Source organism: Myotis myotis, unplaced genomic scaffold, assembly GCF_014108235.1.
Source record: "Myotis myotis isolate mMyoMyo1 unplaced genomic scaffold, mMyoMyo1.p scaffold_m19_p_2, whole genome shotgun sequence".
NCBI lineage: Eukaryota > Metazoa > Chordata > Mammalia > Chiroptera > Vespertilionidae > Myotis > Myotis myotis.
Window position 1 is genome coordinate 72,700,651 of NW_023416324.1, and position 19,872 is coordinate 72,720,522.

Here is a 19,872-nt window from a genome sequence, read left to right on the forward strand (position 1 = left end):
CTTCCTTCCTTCCTTCCTTCCTTCCTTCCTTCCTTCTTCCTTCCTTCCTTCCTTCTTCCTTCCTTCTTCCTTCCTTCTTCCTTCCTTCCTTCCTTCCTTCCTTCCTTCCTTCCTTCTTCCTTCCTTCCTTCCTTCCTTCCTTCCTTCCTTCCTTCCTTCCTTCCTTCCTTCCTTCTTCCTTCCTTCCTTCCTTCCTTCCTTCCTTCCTTCCTTCCTTCTTTCCTTCCTTCTTCCTTCCTTCCTTCCTTCCTTCTTCCTTCCTCTCCTCTCTCTCTCTCTCTCTCTCTCTCTCTCTCTCTCTCTCTCTCTCTCTCTCTCTCCTCTCTTTATTCTTTTATTTTTCTTTTTAAAATATATTTTATTGATTTTTTAAATTGTTTTATTGCTTAAAGTATTACAGAGTATTACATATGTCTCCATTTTTTCCCCGCCCTTGACAATCCCCTGGCCTCTTCTTATTTGTTTTGTTTTGTTCTAATCTCCAGCTTCTAGGCCTAGTCTATTTCAGAAAGGAAGACCAGATATGTGGGAATTGGAGTGGGTGGGAGAGGGTGGTTAAGTAGGGTATCTTGACTAGAAAGTTCTAACTTGTGCTGTTATTTCAGATAGAAAGGTCTTAAATATTAACATACATTCCTCAGGGAATTGTGATGTAAATATAAGAAACATGAACATTTACTTTAACATTAGCTGTAGACTGTGTTTGTATGCCTTTTCCATTGTTAGTTTTGGGGGCTGCTGTTACTGTCAGAGTTTAAAGTGTAAATCATTTGAGCAGCTCCATCTGTCTGTGGAAATAGCTTCAAATAATTGATGCTTTTGATATTTTGTGGCTTATTTCCATATAATTTCCATATTCCATCTTATTTTTTCTTATCACTCAGGAATCCTGAGTTAATCTCAGTAACTACATGCATATTCTCTAGGAAACCTGAATACGTATGGTTTCCCCTGAGCCATCTCTGCAAGGAGGTAGCCAGCGATAATAGCTACCAGACCTTTTCTATCTTGCCATACCAATCAACCATTTTCTCAAAATGCTCATCACAAAATAAATAGTAAGATACACATGTAAGCAAACTCAGGCAAAGACACCTGAAATGCTAATGTTGATGTCACGTGAAAGAGAAAATCTGCTGTCACTTTTCTAATAAATGTTAACAGCAATTGCTTACAATAATGTGGTTTTTAAAAGATAAAAGTCTCATAAAGGGAAAAGACCTCACAGAGATCTTACAAACCCCTCTATACTAAAGGGCACACAGAGTCTGTAATTGCACCTATGCGTGTACTATGGCTGTTAATCTGGTTGTGCTCTGATGTCCTGGGTGGTAGAGAGGCTGCGAGGCTGGAATCACCTGGGTGACTCCTGAGATCACGGTTTCACATTATGTACTTGAGCTTAGTGAGCATATATGCTAGAGTAGAATATAATGAACACCCTTCCTTGTCTCCAGTGAGGCACAAGAATTGTGCTTTCTAAAGAATATAGTATTCCATAATTACTTGTGGGCATGAGCTACTCCTGAAGCTTCAGGATGGATGTACTCTTCAGAGAAACAATTTCTACCTTAAAATTGGTTCTCTTTAAATTTTAGTCACAAACTGACCAAAATTTGATGTGTCAGGGCAAAAGACTTTAAGCATAGGTAAAAGTACCTTCCTAATGTATTGCGTTTCTGTTTTATAACATGACTCTTAATAAACAGTGGCATGGGGATGAACTTAGAATAAATCTAGCAACCCTGTCTTCTTTATATCTAAACATCATTCTGTCAACAATCAATCCTACTTTTCTCCAGCTTTCAATAAAATCGATGTTTTTTTAAGATAAAAGTACAATCTTTATTTAAAGAGAGGTTATTTCAAGGCATTACTATAGTTAGAAATTTTAACCAAAAATGCTGTTTTGAAGTTGTGTATTTATGAACGTCTTATTTTATACGTGGTGCAGAGGCTTACCATGGTCATCTGGGGATCTGTTAGAAACACAGAGCCTCCGAACTGCTGACTTAGCATATGCATTTAACAAGATCCCAGGTGATGGAGAAGCACTGGCTTAGACACTGGAAGGAACTATTAGCATCATACTGAGTTTGGTGTATTGCTCTATACCTTATCTTGGGAAATAATTTAACAATCTAGTGGTCAAAAAAGATTTCCTATCCCTCTGTCAATTTTGGATAAGTCTGTGGGATTTTAGACAAGTTTACCTAAATCTTTATGCTTTTTTTTTTTATCTGCAAATTTTGATAATAGTGTTTACCTCAGGTGATTGTAAGGTTAGTTTAAATATAATTATGTATATGAGGTGCATGGGGCATAATACCAGGTATCTGTAGAATATCCAATAAATGTGAGCCTCTCATTATCATCTACTTTCCTGAGGGCACATAGGATGCTGGCTTTTATCTGTGGGAGACACATTTGTGTTTAATTTAAGACAACTGATAATACAATATTACAGTAAATGTGGTGATGGGCATGAAGATGAATAAGAAAGAGCCCTTGTCTCTTGCCCTGGCAGGTGTGGCCCAGTGAGTTGAATGTTGTCCCATGCACCAAAAGGTCCCTGGTTTGATTCCCGTTGAGGACACGTGTCCAGGTTTCAGGCTTGATCCCCAGTGTGGGAAATGCAGGAGGCAGCTGATAGATGTTTCTCTCTCCCTCCCTCTCTAAATTCAATAAAAACAAAAATTTCTCTAGAAACTTCCATTGAGCCAAGGCTGATTTTCCTCATTATTTCAGAATTATTCCAAACATTGTTTGAGGTTCTACTTGATAGAAATTCATGTACCCTATTTTCATATCACACCTAAATAGAGAAGAAGAGCACACTGTGATTAGAGTGTGCTAAAGAAATTCGATAGGCGTGATGATGGCACAATTGACTGAGGGAGCCAGGAAGCCTGGGAGGGTAAGGTGTCTAACAGAGAGGAGGAGAGCATTCTGGGCCATGTATAAGGAACAGAATGAGTAATACAGCATGGTACAAGGGGAACGGCCAGGACTCTTTTCCACTTCCTCCACAGAGGACATGCCCTCTCTCTGAAGACTGCTCACTCAGAAGGCAGGGCTGGGTTGGCCTTCCTGCTCTGTCACACCAGTCAGCCCTCTTTCCTTTATGAGGAACCTGATTTCCCTAGACTGGGCCAAAGGGCTTTTCAAGGAAAGGAAATGGGCGAGAGAAGACAGAGGGAGAGAGAGGGGAAAGAATATGCACATAAATGTGAATGTGCGGGAAGGAGAAGATAATGGTGTTTGAAGGCCTGCCATAACAACATACCTCAGACTGGATAGCTTAAACATGGAAATTTATTTTCTCATAGTTCTGGAGGCTAGAAGTCTGAGCTTAAGATGTCGTCAGAGTGGGTTTCTTCTAAGATCTGTCTCTGGCTTATAGATGGTATCTTCTTCCCGTGTCTTCACATAGTCTTTACTCCATATGTGTCTGTGCTGTAATCTCTCTTTCTTATAAGGACACTAGAAGTCTGGTGCATAAAAATTTGGGCACTTGGGGGGGGGGGCGTCCCTCAGCCCAGCCTGTGCCCTCTCGCAGTCTGGGACCCCTCAGGGGATGACCACCTGCTGGCTTAGGCCTGCTTCCCGGGGGATTGGGCCTAAGCTGGCAATCAGATATCCCTCTGGCAGCCCAGCAGCCCTTGGGGGATGTCCACTTGCCAGCGGGTAGCAGACCTAAGCTGCAGTCAGACATCCTTAGCGCTGCTGAGGAGGCAGGAGAGGCTCCCACCACCACCGCTGTACTGGCAGCCATCAGCCTGGCTTGTGGCTGAGAAGAGCTCCCCCATGTTGGAGTGCACTCACCACCAGAAGGCAGCTCCTGCATTGAGCGTCTGCCCCCTGGTGGTCAGTGTGTGCCATAGTGACCAGTCATTCCCAGTCTTTCTGCTGTTAGGGTCAGTTTGCATACTACCCTTTTACTATATAGGATAGGGGCCTGATGCACAGGTGGGGGCCGGCCGATTTGCCCTGAAGGGTGTCCTGGATCAGGGTGGGGGCCCTGCTGGGGTGCCTGGCCAGCCTGGGTGAGGGGCTGATGGCTGTTTGAAGCTGGTCACACCCCCTTCAGGGTGGGGGTCCCCACTGGGGTGTCTGGCCAGACTGGATGAGGGGCTGATGGCTTTTTTCAGGCTGGCCACACCCCCTTTAGGGTGGGGATCCCCACTGGGGTGCCTGACCAGTCTGGGTGAGGGACTGAGGGCCATTTTCAGGCTGGCCGGTGACTGAAGCTCCCAGCCTCTCCTTTTTCTCTTTTTTTATTCTGGGATTTATTTACCTTCTATAATTGAAACTTTGTTGCTGTCACTGGAGGTAAGAGCCGGGCTCCTGCTCGCTCCAGCTCTGTGGCCACAGCCTGCTGAAAGCAGATATCTGGAGTTTGTTTAGCTTCTATAATTGAAACTTTGTTGCTTTCGGAGCTCAGAGCTGGGCCGCGGCAGGCGGGGAACCTTGGCTTCCTCCATCACTGGAGCAAGCAAGCCTCCTGCTCGCTTCAGTTGCGTGGCTGCCGGCCGCCATCTTGGTTGGGTTAATTTGCATATCTCCTGATTTACCCAATGGGAGGCGTAGCGAAGGTATGGTCAATTACCATGTTTGTCTATTATTAGATAGGATTAGTCACATTGGATTGGGGCTCCCTCCAAGAACCTCATTCTTGATGTAATTGCCTCTTTAAAATCACATACTGAGGTCCTTACTAGGAGTCAGGACTTCAACATATAAACTTTGAGATGACACAGTTAAGCCCTAAACAGTGAGAAAAAGGGGTTCATCTCTGATTTGATGCTGCCTAATAAGCCAAAAAATAATAGTCAGGGAACAGAGTCAGCTTTTAAGTCTAAGTCTGTAAGAAAGATGATCCATCATTAGTAGAAAGGAGAAAAACAAGACATGGAACCCAGCCCAGTTCAGCCAGGCCCTTTGCATCATTAGCCCATTAGTCATATATTAGGGGTGGGGCTGATTAGGTGAGTGGTTTCCATGGTGACCAGATTATAAACTACTACCAGCACCACTGTGTTTCAATTGGAACTTTTATTTTATTTTCTATGATGTAAATGAAAGATATTGTCACCCACTGGTCATATTGGCACATTGCTTGACTTTTCTTCAGGCTCAGTTTCCCACTCTGCAAATTTGGGCCCATCATGCTTGGGAATATATAAGAGCAAATAGAAATGAATGTGCTTTCAGGAGCATAATGTGCTATCTAAGTGTCTGTCATTATTATACCCCTAACTGGATGCTGCCAACCTCTCATTCCAACTGAAGGCAGTCGTGTTTTATTTAAGTCCCTGTACTAATTTATGTAAATCATCCTTGTTTGGTGTCTCTCTCTGGCACATTTGTATTAGTTTTAAGCGTGGAAAGCAGTTTAGAAACAAAAAGAAAAAGCTATTGTATGGTGAATTTGTTGTGAAAAATGCATGCCAGAGAAATCAGAAGCCAAGACTAAATGTAAGACCAGTGATGATTAGTTTTGATAATTAGTTTATGTGAATCACACCTAACAGTCTAATGAACCAGGAATTGAACATCAACCTGCCTTTAACTGTATTAATTGATAAGGACAAGACAATTATTAAGTGTCTTAATATCACTTTTTGTTTGTTTTCAAGAAATTTAGAAGAGATATGTTCTATGTGGCCCACTAGTTTACAATTTCATTAGTGTAAATACTGTATTTACAACTATTCTCAACTCCTTCCATTCAATAGCAAGAAAAGTGGAGTGAAAACAATAATAAATAGATAGATAGATAGATAGATAGATAGATAGATAGATAGATGATAGACTAGAGTCCCGATGCATGAAATTTGTGCAAGAGTAAGCCCTTGCAGCCCCAGCTTCATTCCGAAGGTCATCCAGATGGTCATTCCGCTGTTCAGCCGTTCAGTCGATTTGCATTATGCTTTTATTATTATAGATAGATATGGCTTGTTCAGCTTATAATGGTCTTTTATGTGTATGGTATCATTGGGGCCTTACTATAGCCCTATAAGGTCATTATTATCATCCTCAAATTCCAAAGGGGACTCTGAGACCAGATGAGGTGGATTCTGGCCTGAAGCTGTAACCACCAGACCATATGTGCCTCATCCTGTGCAGTATATATTTTGCATTGCCAGTTGATGTCCCCATTGAAGAAAACCTCAGAAGATATAAATCTTTTTCAGAGCACCCCTCCCCCACCAAGGGATCTTCTTCGGATATGAACACAATCTCTTGGGATCACATGAGGACTAGACTCTACGGGGAGGAGAGGTGAAGTAATGCAAGGGAGCTCTGCTTCCTTTTACTGCAAGGGTTTTTCCTCCTTCTCTCCATCCTTCCTCACTCCCTCAAGCTTAATTTGCAATTTCTTGCTCTTACCCTGCTCCTTTCTCCTTGTACTCGCCAACTAACTCCTCCCTTTTGGTCGCTGTGGTTACTTTTCTCTGTCTAAACTATTAGCATTATCAGAATATTCCTAAGGTTCCTTGAGGTGGAGTGGAACAGGGGCTGCTGGCACAGGACATTTCTTGCTTGATGAGCTAAGACTGGTGTCTGCCCAGCTGTGACTGTCACCACTTTGCCAGGCAATCAGGCAGGTTCACCTAAATGGGAGGAGGCTGAGAACTATCTGGGGATTTTGAAGAAATTAAATAAAAAGGTGTTTTTTTGGGGGGGCGGGCAGGGAAGGGGAGTGGGAACACATTATTAAAATAGAATGTGGCTCTCAAATAAACATTTTTCAGGCACTTTCTATATTTTAATTCTAAGTAAGCTGCAGTTCTCAGATTTCTTTATTAGTTTCTGCAGCCTTCTAATTCATGTAATATCATCATTGACCTACTACCAAGAATCACCAGATATTTTGTGAAGGGAAACTTTATATACCTGAGGCAAGGAAGGTGGCTGTCAATAAATAGTCCAATTGTGGAGTAAAGCAGGAGAATAATTTGAGGTTGGTCCCTAAGTTAAATGGCATATTCTTTGGGTATCTTAGTAGACACAGAAATGTGGCCAGGTAAATGGGTACCTGGTGGGGAAGAGTTGGGGTATATAGCTTTTTTTAAAAGAATGAAGTAGTATTTTTATAACATAAAAATGAGCCATTACTCATTTTAAATTATATAATTCTGTGACATTCAGTATACTCACAATGATGTGCAAGTATTACCTCTATCTCATTCTAAGAGACATTTTCATCACCGAAAAGGAAACCTCAGATCTATTAAGCTGTCAATCCCCTGCCCCCTCTACCCAGGCCTGGCAATCACTAATCTGCTTTTTGTCTTTATAGATTTACCTATTAATATTTTATATAAATTAAATCATACAATATGTGACTATCTGTGTCTGGCTTTGCGCATAGCTCTTTAGCCGATGGCCCGACTCTCAGGACAGAGCTGTTCTAGCGATGAGATAAGAGCAGCTTAGTTTTGCTGGTGGCCTCCAAAGAATCCCATTCACCTGAGTAAATTCTCCTATGTGAGAGTCCCACTGTCAGGGTTGGATGTCACTTCTGGGTGGTGGGAGGGGTACTAGGTTAAAAGTTTTTCTATAGCAAGAGAAGGAGGGAAGGGGATTGAGGAAGTGTGCAACTCACTCACTTTGCCTCTTGTATTTTTCTTTACCCTAAAGAATAGCTCCCTCCCACCATGGGCACCCTTCCTCTTGTAGGAGGGCTCTTTTTCTTCTTTGCAGGCCCTCATGATGGTATAGATTTTATCTATGTGTATGTGTGCATGCGTGTAAAAACCAGTGTTCCTTCTGGGGATGGTTTGATTGATGTATACACTGGAAACACCTTTAATAATTTAATGCCTACTTCAAAGGAGATAACACCAAAAAGCACATTGCTTTTCATTTATTCATTACAGATCTGTCATAGAAGCATTTTTTTTTTTTGCCCTGAATTGTAGTGTCATAGTAATAATAAATTTTGTTTTACACTCAGGATATTTTAAAGAATTATAAGCCTTTTAACTAATGTTACTGTCTTATTTAAATTGATCAAAATGGTATTTCAGCACCATAATCTTGCATTTCTTAAAGTTGAGCTAACCAGATGTGGATTCATTTGATGACTACTGAAATAGCTATGCTGGGGAAGTTTAATACAAATAATAGGATGAAAGCATAATCCTGCTTGTTAGTGGTGGTGGTTATAATAGTGAAGGGAACAGAGCTGGAATTTGGGGCTCGGCGTCTCCTTCTCCTTAAAAAGAGATTAGGGTGTTTACCAGCCCTTTGAATTAAATGGAGAAAAAGGGTATGTGTGTTTGGGAATTGGGAGTGAAGAAAAGGGTAAGATGGAAAATACAAAATTAAAAATCAACACACAATTGTTTTGCAACTTACAGGCATAGATTCAGATGTCAAGAAAGGAAAACAGACTTTCCCCCAATTAGGCAGAAGGTAGTCACCTGAACAGACTTTAGCAAGCCCATGTAATATATTCCCAGAGAGTCTTGGAACATATCCAGATTCCTAATGGTTACAGTACATTTTGAGGATCTTTTTCTGTTATTATTACTGAATTTTTTATTGAGAACATAATATATAACTTCTCTTTAAATCAAAACCCAAATTTGCTCTGGTAGGGAACTTTAGGCACAGTAAGGATGATAACAATTTTAGGAGAGTGATTTATAATTATCCAATTCTCAGAGATAACTTAAAATGAAATCTCTGATTGGCCATTAGTGCAGTAGTGTTTCTGGATTTTTTAAATGTACTGCTTCAGGTACTCTGCCAACAAACTTTACAGTGTTTTCTCCCTAGATCATGCCATGAGTCTTTAACAGAAGTCCAGAGATGTTTTGTTCTCAGGTTGGAAATTCTTTAAACAGGAAAAGTAATGTTGCCTACTGCAGATGTCATATTTCTGACCATTGCAAGTACAGTCAGACCTTGTTTCTCAAATGTCTCCCATTTCTAACAATTCGGTTCCCAACCAAGTTGTTCACAGAAAAAATGTCTTGGTTGTCCAACCAAAGGTCAGTTCTCTAACTGACAACCCTTTCATGCTGATACCTCAGCATGACAAAAAGCATCTCTCAGGCAACAAACAAAGGAGAGAACACTTTTGTTCCCTGGGTCAAGGATTAGCACAATCTGAAAGCATAAAGAGGCCATCAAAAGTGCTAATGTTGCTAAGGGTGTGAAAGAAGCAAGGATCACAGGCAATTGAAGAGGTAGAAAATCTGTGTTGATTTGGATAAAGGAAAGCAGTTAGCCAGTGACAGCCTCTGGGAGGCAGTGATATGTGAACAAGCAAAGATGCTGCATGCTGACCTGAAGGACACCCTGGAACAAGTGCTGAAAGTGATTCGTTTAAGGCTAGTAGGGGACTGGTTCCATAAATTTAAAAAAATGAGCATTTATTTATAGATTAAACGGTACATTAGACATGTACTATATATAAGAAAGGTTAAAACAGAATCATTTGGGGATCTGGAACAGATTAATTCAATTTACATTATTTCTAGTGGGAAAAAATGATTCGGTTTTCAAACAAATCCTTCTTGAACAGCCTTCTGGAATGAATTAAGTTTGAGAGCTGAGGTTCCACTGTACACTTGAGTGTGCTTGCAGTGGCGACAAGGTAAAGTAGCATTATCGGTGTGGTTTGTTTAAGGGAGAATAAATACCAGAACTTTGGGGCAAGAACACCTTGGGGTCAAATTCTAGTCCCACTTGCTTACCCGGGTGTGATGTTAGAAGTGGTGTGTGATTCCTTATAATAAAATGGGTATAAGAAGTGTGCTTAGTAGGGTTACTGTGAAGGTTATATAGAATGATGAATGCATAAGCACTGAACATGTCCTTTGGCACAGACAGGTGATGGGTGTGCCTCTTGTCTGTTATCTTTACCCACAAACACCACTGACACCAGGTTTTGGAAGTCTCAGTGACCAGCCATGTGACACCTGGCAGCAGCTGCCACACCCCACCTTGGATATCCCTTTCCTGCCATGCACTCTTATTGCTTCTCTCCTCATGCCCTCTCATAGCAAGATTGTTTCTGCACTGCTCTGAGCTCTTTGCTGTCACAGACTCTGCGCTTGTCTCTGAATGCCCAGCATCTGCAGTACTGCTTAGTGAACACCAATGCTCTAGGCCCACTTGCTCGAGTCATTTTGATGAGAGCCCCCCAAATGCCTGCCAAGGTCCCATGGTATCTCCCTAAATCCCCCAGAGCCATCAGGAAAGGAATGTGCTGCCCCCGGGCCTTGTCCTGGCCTCCTCTGACAGGTGAGTGGAGAGCCACCAGAGTGTTTCTCTGACTTGGTCCTCATTCCAGCTCTTCCCAGTCGGAAGGCCCCTCTCCGACTTAGTGTCTTACTGGGGAAGGCCCCGACTTCCTGCACTTCAGGTGTGTCCGCCTCAAAGCTTTGCCACGTTTGTTCTAGAGAGAGGGCGGGACATGGGTGTGGAGATGGGAATGTACTGTTTTCTCTTTTGGAACTTGGGGTTTTTCCTCACCTTTATTTATTTTGGTCTTAATACATAAAACCCAGAATCCTTAGCAAAGCCCTATGGTTACATTTCATGAACCTCTTGCTTTTCCAAGCCACCTGGCCGATCTACTCCCTTCCATCCCAGTTTCTGCTTTCGGCCCTGCCCTGAGCAGCATGCTTAGGCCTGGCTAGGGCCCCACCGATGCTGGTTCACATTCGGCATCTGAATGAAAATTTGAAAGACACAGCCTCAGTGTACTATTAGTTACTCTGCATGATGAGAAATACTGTTTTCTGGACTACCTTAAAATCAACTATTTTCCCCCTTCATTTAAAAAGTGCATCTTTGATATCATGTAATCAAATTTGAGACTTTATTTTTTATAGAATATAGGAATTCATGGTTCAACTCTTTCTTCTTCAAAATAATGTAGTATGGAATTTTTCCTGAACGTTAATCTACTTGTCCTCATTTACTGCTGTCTTTACTTCAGAAACTGAAAGCTTGTGTTCACTCATTGTGTAAATTGTCCCATAACAAGTCTTTGGGCACTGAGAGGAGAACGGACTTCCAGAGCTGGAAGGGAGGTCAGGGTTCATTGTGCCTCAAACCTGCAATTTACAGATGGCAGAGGATTTAGTGCCCTGTACAACCCTACACAGCTAAAAAGAGGCAGGTCTGAGGTCCTAACATTCTATTTTTTTCTACTTATCCTTCAAAAAAAAAAAAAAAAAAAAAAACCACACATTTTAATGGAGGCAGTGCAGAAATATGATAGCTTCAGGAAAGAATGTATTATAACAAATGGGAAGGAATTTGGGATTTAATTTTTTTTTTTTAGGATTTGTGATGTGCCAGGCACTGTATATAACTTATTTCATTTGATCCCCATGGAAGTGTTATTGTATTTCCATTTTATAAGTGGGAATCTGAAACTCACAGAAGTTAGGTAAAGCCAGTAAGAGCCTGGCCAGGACTTTATCCCAAGTCTTTCTCTCTCCAAAGTCTTGGCTCTAGAATTCAGCCTCCTGCTCTCTTTTAGAGCAGGTTTACATGTATCCAAATAACAGTAAAAATGCCTAACTAGACTTTATAAAATACTTGAGCGTTTATTACTTTTTACAGAAGGGACTAAAGCTTCTTGGTCTCATATCTACTTAACAGTCATTGTTGGTATTTGGAGGTATACTGTCAACTTTCTTGGGCATTGTGTAGAAAGGGCCCACATCTGGGGTTAGAAAACCTGGTAGATTCACATTCTGGTACCATAAACTTTGCCCTTTTTGTATTTAGAGATATGAACGCACACTAGGCACTAGTGGTGAGTATGATATGATCTCCACAAATAATTTCTCTTACCTCCTCCTCAGGGCCAGACACTCCACTGGACATTGGCCACAGACCCTGCAGTATAGTTTCCTCTCTGCCCTGGGCATTAAGAGCATTGGTTCTGGAATCACATGCTTAGATCTATTTCTGGCCCTTCCATTTATAAACAGTGGGATCTTGGGCTAGATATTGATCTCTCTTTACCTTAGTTTTCTCACCTGTGAAATAGGACTAAGACAAATCTCACAGGATTATCATGAGAATTAAATGAGAAGATACTTGTGAAGAGTGACATTCAGTAGGCAGCCAATAAAGGTTAACACATTATATAAATTAAAGCACTATGCAAATGTAAGGAAGTATTACTTGACTGTAACACAACTATTAATTATTATAATGTGTAGCAAATAACTGTTGAACTTCTTACTGTTACCCATTATTTCTTTTGATCCATCAGAGGCCAGCAGAAATTGTAGATGAGGAAGAAGACGGAGAGAAGGAAAGCAAGGAGGCAGAAGAGAAAGAAGAGTTTTCAGGAATGAATGGTGAAGTTGAAGAGGAAGGAGCTGGGGAGGCTACAGCTGCCTCTGAGCAAGCAGAGGAGATGCCGGGGCACAGGGAAGAGCAGGGAAGAACCACTCGTGTTAATGGAGGCACTGATGAAGAAAATGGTGAGGAAATGGATCCTGTCAGTAACGAGCTTCAGGAGGCAGTGGATGAGGAAACAAAGTCTCAAGGAGCTGGCAGTGAACAAGAGGAGGTATTTCTATTGCTTTTGCTCTCTTGTGTGCTTGCATGAATGTGTGTGTGTGTGTGTGTGTGTGTGTTGTGTGTGTGCGTACGCACTTAGGGAATTATTCATGCACTTAAGACTTGCATTGAAACCACTTGTTGAGTAGGGAAAGATCCAATACTATTTAGTTGACTATATTATTTCAATAAGTTAAGAAGGACTGTTGCCCACCCAGTGTGGCTCAGTTGGTTGAGCATCATCCCGTGCACCGAGAGATCAGCAGTTTGATTCCAGGTCAGGGCACATGGCCGGGTTGTGGCTTGATCCCCAGCAGGGGGTGTGCAGGAGACAACTCATCAATGTTTCTCTCACTGATATTTCTATCTCTCTCTCCCTCTCCCTTCCCCTCTTTCAAATAAATAAATAAATAAATAACAAATAAATAAGTAAAAACATATTAAAAAAGGACTGTCAACCACTTATCTGACAGTTTATATGTCCATCCGTCCTTGTCATCCATCCATTTCCTCCCTTATTCTACAAAAAATTTATAGAGATACTTACCTAGCAAGGGAGATACCATGATCACGAAGGTGGTTTTCCCAGGGCGAGGCTTATCCATTGCACTCCGGATGTGTTGTCCCTTGCGATGTCCCCAAATGTGGGAAAATTGACTCCACAATTTGAGGTAGTGGGGGACTGCATTCACGCTGTCCCTGTAATAAAAATTTTTTTTACAGAGGCTCCTAGGAACATATAAAACAAAAGAAATACATATAAGTAAGAACTACAAGTGAGTTAAGACCAGGGAAGATACAAATCAGCAAATAATATCAAGATCAGTGAGGCATAGATATGATTTAAAGCAGCGGTCACCAACCGGTGGTGCATGGACCATTGGTGGTCTGTGAGGTCTGAAAGGTTGGCGACTGCCGGTTTAAGGAAACCAAGAACATCATCTCTGTTATACCTACCTTACTTCTTTGCTCTATAGGAATATTAAACTTTAATTTGTTTAGCCCACTTTAATGGATTGATTGAATTAAGTGCACAATAAGCCAGGCACTTAATAATAATATATATTTCTATTCATTATACAGCGAAGGTGAAAGAATATGTGTCGAAGCCTCCTTCCCAGCCTGTTTTCCCACCATAGCCCTGGAGCAGGATATTCTCAAGTCCTGGCATTCTTCCATAGGATCAGATGAAATTTGATAGGATAGACTAAGTTAGATGCTGATGAACAGGCTAAAGTCTCATAGTATGAGAGGCTATGTATTCCACAGCATTCTCGCCATCTGCTGGTCTGCTTGTGTCCTTCTTTCCTGTCTGCCCATCAGCTCAGGGCCCACCTCCCTCAAGGCTGTAGCCTCTAGCATAGGCCTTGGTCTGCTCATCCCTGACAACCCAGTATGATGAATGGGGTCATCTTAATTACTTATTAGTGATTTATCTGTTTGATCTTTCTTAGAGAGACCAAGCTTAGTCATGGTAAAATGCAAAATGTTTTTGTGGCCAGGTTTCAGGAACCAGTACAAAGTTGCCTGTAATCTACTGTATGGCTTATGCAAAAACATTCTTAAAAAAAAATTATATATATATATATATATATATATATATATATATATATATATATATATATATATTGATTTCAGAATGAAAGGGAGAGGGAAAGAGATAGAAACATCAATGATGAGAAAAAATCATTGATCAGTTGCCTCCTGCATGTCCCCGGAACTCCCAAATCATGTAATTGACTGAATTATTTTTTTAAATTTGGCTACAAACAACCTCAGAATAGAAATTTTAGCTAAATTTCTATTGGGCATGTGCCTTGACCAGGAAACGAACCGTGACCTCCTGGGTCATAGGTCAATGCTTAATCACTGAGCCACACCTGCCAGGCTGCAAATACATTCTTAGCAACCAAATGAAAACAATGTGTCTCTCATCTTGACTCAGCATGAGGTACTCATGGCCCTATTCTATAAGAAATTTCCCATATGTAGTTCTACATGGTTATTAAAATTTAGCTAAAATTTCTATTCTGAGGTTGTTTGTAGCTAAATTTAAAAAAATAATTCAGTCAATTACATGATTCCCTTTATCTCCATAAGGAAACAAAACTAATTTCTCTAGGAAGGCAAAAGAAAAAAAATGTTTCTCAAAGGAAGCAAAATCTCTTGTCTGGGGACTCATATAGGAAACACAATAATGCAAACTGTCATGAAGTTCTTTGTTATTATAGTAGCCTTTGATGAATGCTTATAGCATAAAATCAAAGTATAAATTCTATGTGGGACAAAGATAGTAAAATCCAAGTATGCATTTTTCCAGTAGCCTAGCTTCATTTAATGTTATTACCCAAATAGGTTTTTATAAAAGTGAAACCTATAAAACCATCCCATAAAATTAATTTTTAAAAATAGGCCTTTCATAGGAATTGAGTATCAGTCAAAATCAAGGTTATATAATTTGAAGAACAAGTATTAGAAGTATATTTCGAGGGTATGTATTGGGAATCAAATGAACAAGTGCCTGATATGTGACTAGTTAGGGATTTTAAGGACTATACACATGCCTAAGACAGAGCAGTTACACTCAAGAAATTTGATCTTTTTTGACTCATCTCTCTTAAAATGATATTTTGTTTTTATACTATTTGTATTAGTATAGGTACTCTAAGCAAACCAATTACATGAAAAGCCAGATTTATATGAATTATAAAATATACATTAATAATTAGAATTTTCAAAAGAATTCTTTATTTATAAAATGACTAAAAATTTAGTTCACCATGTAACATTTTGTTCCACATAACAGTTCTTAAGCAAAGTGTGGTAAGATTGTAGGAAACAGCAGGAAATATATAACAAATACACAATAACTAACTGAGATTTTTTGTTCTTGCACTGTGTTCAAGATGCTATTTGAGACACTTCATGAGAGTTATTTGAGAATGTGAAATAAGAGATAGTTCTGGTAACATTTTTTTTTCCTTTTTTAGAACATAAATCATGGCCGGTAGGGGTGGGGAACTTGGAGCTGGTCCTGTTCTCCCCACACAGGTGGCCACTGGGGACTGTGGAGCCTCCAGGATTCCATGGAACAGAGATTGAGAACCTCCTAATTCTAATCTCACCCCCTTGGTTTTCAGACTAGTGGGGAAAGACAGACTAAATAAGACAATATCATTAATGACATAGGAGAAGTCCAAGTGGCAAAGACAAAGGCTGCTGTGGGAGCAATGCTGCCTCTGTGTTTTCGTATCCTGTCCTGCTTTTATCTGCTTGATATTTTATGCTACTTGGTACCATATTCACAAAGAATTTGTAAGCTCTTGTAGAAAACTAACAGAAGAACAGCTAGTATGGGAATGGATTAATGAGACATGAGGGTAGAATTGCTACATGCTTCTCTTCCCTTTTCTCTGAAAATGTGAAAATGAAAAGTATAAATATGCTGTTGAAAAACTCAAAGGGAAATAAAAGAAAACATCAAGAAAAATAAAGCCTGTAGCACAGGAAATGAGTATATGCCCTCCTTAAGGCACAGAGTGGGTTATGGTTTCAGAAAGGGCTTCTGTACAAGTGGTGTTGAGACTGGTGTGTTCACTGGGTGATGATAGACTAAAACACAAAGGAACCCGAGGAACTGGTCTTAGTTGAATATTTATATAGCTAAATGGAATATTGAGTAATTTTTTCCTTGTAAGTTTTATTATCTTTGTAACTAAAGAGCTAAATATCTTGTTTTGATCTGTTTTCCTCCAGGCTGACTTAGACCCTCAAAGACCACCAAGGCCAGAAGTAAAAATCACTGGTCCACAAGAAAATGAGGACAATGAACAAAACAAAGACTATGCTGTCGTAGCATAGATGATTTTTAAAAAGAGAGTGTATTGATTATAAGAAAAATGAAGGGCTATAATACTTGAATAATAAGGATATAGTCCTTGTAAAACATGATGTGACAATACAGTTGAAAACTACCTACTGAATTTTTAAAATTAGAGATTTATTGGAAAGACCAGATAACTTTGAATAGCTACTAAAGGAGAGTGACTTCTCATTATGGGATGTGTTTTTAGAAGTCATTTAGAAAATTAAGAGATCTAGATGGAGGAGAATTTGACCTGGAAGACAGTTGGGTACTTGTTTTTGTAAAGGATGAAAAAGAATGGAATTACTCCTATTGTATACTTTTAAAAAAATTTAGAAGTGAGATTATTAGATGGCAGCCTATGAGAAAGCACTTATCTAAAAAGGCATAGAATTTTAAATGATAATAAGAAAGCAGCTTAACAATAACCCACAACCGTCGGAGGAAAGCATGTACTATTTTTAAAGCAATAAACTATTGAATAAACAATTTATAATTTAGTTTCAGAGATAATTTGGAAATGGCAGTAGATTAAAGTGTTTCCATGACTGTTGTATTCCATTCTTTCTTCCTCCTTAGCCAAAATCCACCTTAAAAGAATTAAAAAGAAGGCAAGATACTCATTTTGGAAGGGGGAAATATTCATTCAGTGTATTAGTGATTAATATTGTTCCTCCCTTAAGAGCTTCAGGTTTTAATCCTTGTGGCTTTCATAACACATAACTCAGGAAGGAATTATAAAAGAACATCCAGTTATAGAACTGAGCCTAGATTGATGGTTTGCAAATTCTGGCATTCTATGGATTTTCAGTGACCCAATCTACCTTTACCAATAATATACCTCTATTCTTCCTTATGTTAGGGAACTCAATATTGGCTATTCCAAAGATTGGATTTGCTCCCATTTATTACAAAAGGAAAATGTAGGCTTATGAAGAATCTGTCACTGCTCAATTTCACTTGCTTTTTGCCTTATTTCTATTAGGACTGCCTTGTCATATTTTGTCCCTAAGGGTATCAGCAAATATTTATTTTCAAGCCAGTTATATTTAGACTTTCTAGCAGATTCCTTTCTGTATAATTAGAAGTAATCTGATAGAAATTGTTGAAAAAAAGTTTTAAAATTATCATAATGAAACCAGTTCCAATTACTAGTTTGTGGACTGATTATATTTACTTACAATTGCCTTGTTAGGTATATATGGAGAAAAGCATAGTTGTATTAGTTTGTTTTTTAATTCTCAAGAGATAAGGCAGTTTTTCCTTAAATATAGAATTAATATATTTTTGTAATATTAAAGAATATTTTTATGTAGAAATTATAAATTTGAAATTTAAATTGCTAGAGCTTTCATATAATTCATTATCAATCATAAATTTAAAATATTTTCCCTGCGAGATTATATAATAAACCATTTGGAGTCAGAGTAGTTATATAAAGTACTGAATAATGCTATAGAAAATGGATGTATTTTTTTCTAGCAGCTATTTTAATACTTTCCACAAATAGGAAGTAGAAGGAGACACCATAATGTATGTAACAGTATTGGAAAGAGACAATGATATAAGAGTATATTAATCTGGGAAAATAAATTATAAATGGGGCACTATATTTCTAGTTTAAAATCTAGACTGTGCTGTCTAGTAATAGGCGTATTTTTCAGATGGGACAATACAGCACCATAGGCTACACGCAATAATCTTGTGCTGCTAGGGAAATGGACTACGTGTTTTTTTAATGTTAAATTCCCAAACTAATACTGGGCCTGGGGTTAATTATTTTAAGTCATTTATGAAAATAATAGATTAAATATAATAAATTATAACTATTTGTCAAGGTTATTCCTTCTCTTTTCTTTAATGAGTTTTTTCTTTCTCTTTTCTTTTTTTAATATCAATATTCTGTGTCTCTTTTTTTTCCTTTCCATCATACTATAAAGCTTAGATTTGCAGGAACCTTTTAGAATCATCTTAATGGAAAACAATGTTATTTTACATTAAAACCCAAGTTTGGCATTTTAAATATATTTCAAGAAGGTGATAGTCCACAATAACTGGAGAAAAAAAATTGAAAAGTGGGGATGTGGTACTTCTCTTGTATATGCGTATATACTAGAGGGGATGAACAATTAATCACTTTTAAAAAAAGATTGAAATATGCTGTCTAACCATGGAAGAAATCATTCACAGAGAATGAAAATTGTGGACACGATTTTGGAGATGACTTTAACATAAATAATGAAAGTTAATTCACCTTCCAAATGTTGAAATTTGTGTGTATGTGTGGGTATGGTGCTCTCGGTGACCTCAGAGTAGTTCCACAAATTGAGCCACTGACAGATTTGAGGCCATTATGCGAATGAGCAATAGAGATGTTTATTTGGCTTTGGGTATTGTTTTATAGAGAGAGGGTGCTATGAATATTCATATAGCTTTTATGTGATAACCAATAAAAGGCTTTAAGATATTTGTTTTTAATGATAGATTTATTTTAATTTTATGGAACTCTTATTAATCTTAATTTGGTTTATGACATTCATAAACAAGTGGTTTGTTGGTTGAATTGGAACATTAGGAGTTCTTCAGATTAAATAAAGGAGATGTTAACTGAAATCATTTTCATAGTAAGGATGTTTCACCTGTCTTAGGGTCTTTTAAAATAACTATTGAGAATTCATGGCCTTCTAGTTATAAAACACAATACTATGACCATAAGGTAATTTTGTTACTCATTTTTTTCCTATGGCCATAGGGTCACTTTTTATTCATTAAAAACAAAGTTTGTAGCCGAAACCGGTTTGGTTCAGTGGATAGAGCGTCGGCCTGCAGACTGAGAGGTCCCAGGTTCGATTCCGGTCAAGGGCATGTACCTGGGTTGCGGGCATATCCCCAGTAGGAGATGTGCAGGAGGCAGCTGATCGATGATTCTCTCTCATCGATGTTTCTGACTCTCTATCTCTCTCCCTTCCTCCCTGTAAAAAATCAATAAAATATATATTTAAAAAAACAAGCAAACAAAGTTTGTAATTTTAAACATTTAGTTAAATTTATTAAAACATTTTTGGTTATGTTTTTGGGGAATATTTGAATGCCACACTCATATGATACTCCGTGCATTCTGTCTAATTCTGTGTGTGAGTTCCTGCTCTCGTCTATAAAAGACAGAACTAGCCCATACATGTGTGTGTGGCTGGCAGTCAGCTCTCTCTGTAGGCTCACAGTTGTGAAGCCATACTAATAAAATTATTCCTACTGATTCTTCCAACTTATAGCTCATAGGCCAGTATCCTAGAAAATTTCACTAAATGACCTATGCTCTTCACAAACGATGAAGTTAATTCAACCAGGAAACATTTGTGTTTTTAAATTGTGGCTGCAGAACAACAGGAGGGCATTTCATCTTATTTACTGACTCTTCTACAGAATTAGCTCTATATGTTCATTATTTTATTTTTTTT

The 19,872-nt window shown here is 39.0% G+C and overlaps 1 protein-coding gene and 1 non-coding gene across 2 annotated transcripts in view; both read left to right on the forward strand.

Annotated features, from left to right (window-relative positions):
* DCDC2 (doublecortin domain containing 2) overlaps nt 1-19,229 on the forward strand; it is a 194,284-nt gene extending 175,055 nt beyond the window's left edge. Inside the window, exons 9-10 of the mRNA XM_036352857.1 lie at nt 12,257-12,559; nt 16,306-19,229. Of these exons, the coding sequence (XP_036208750.1) occupies nt 12,257-12,559; nt 16,306-16,410 (408 nt within the window). The 3' untranslated portion in view covers nt 16,411-19,229. The remainder of the gene's footprint in view (nt 1-12,256; nt 12,560-16,305) is intronic.
* LOC118677892 lies at nt 13,089-13,252 on the forward strand. Its single transcript, XR_004974609.1, has one exon. It is a non-coding gene; the product is annotated as a U1 spliceosomal RNA (small nuclear RNA).
* Nucleotides 19,230-19,872: the final 643 nt, after the last annotated feature.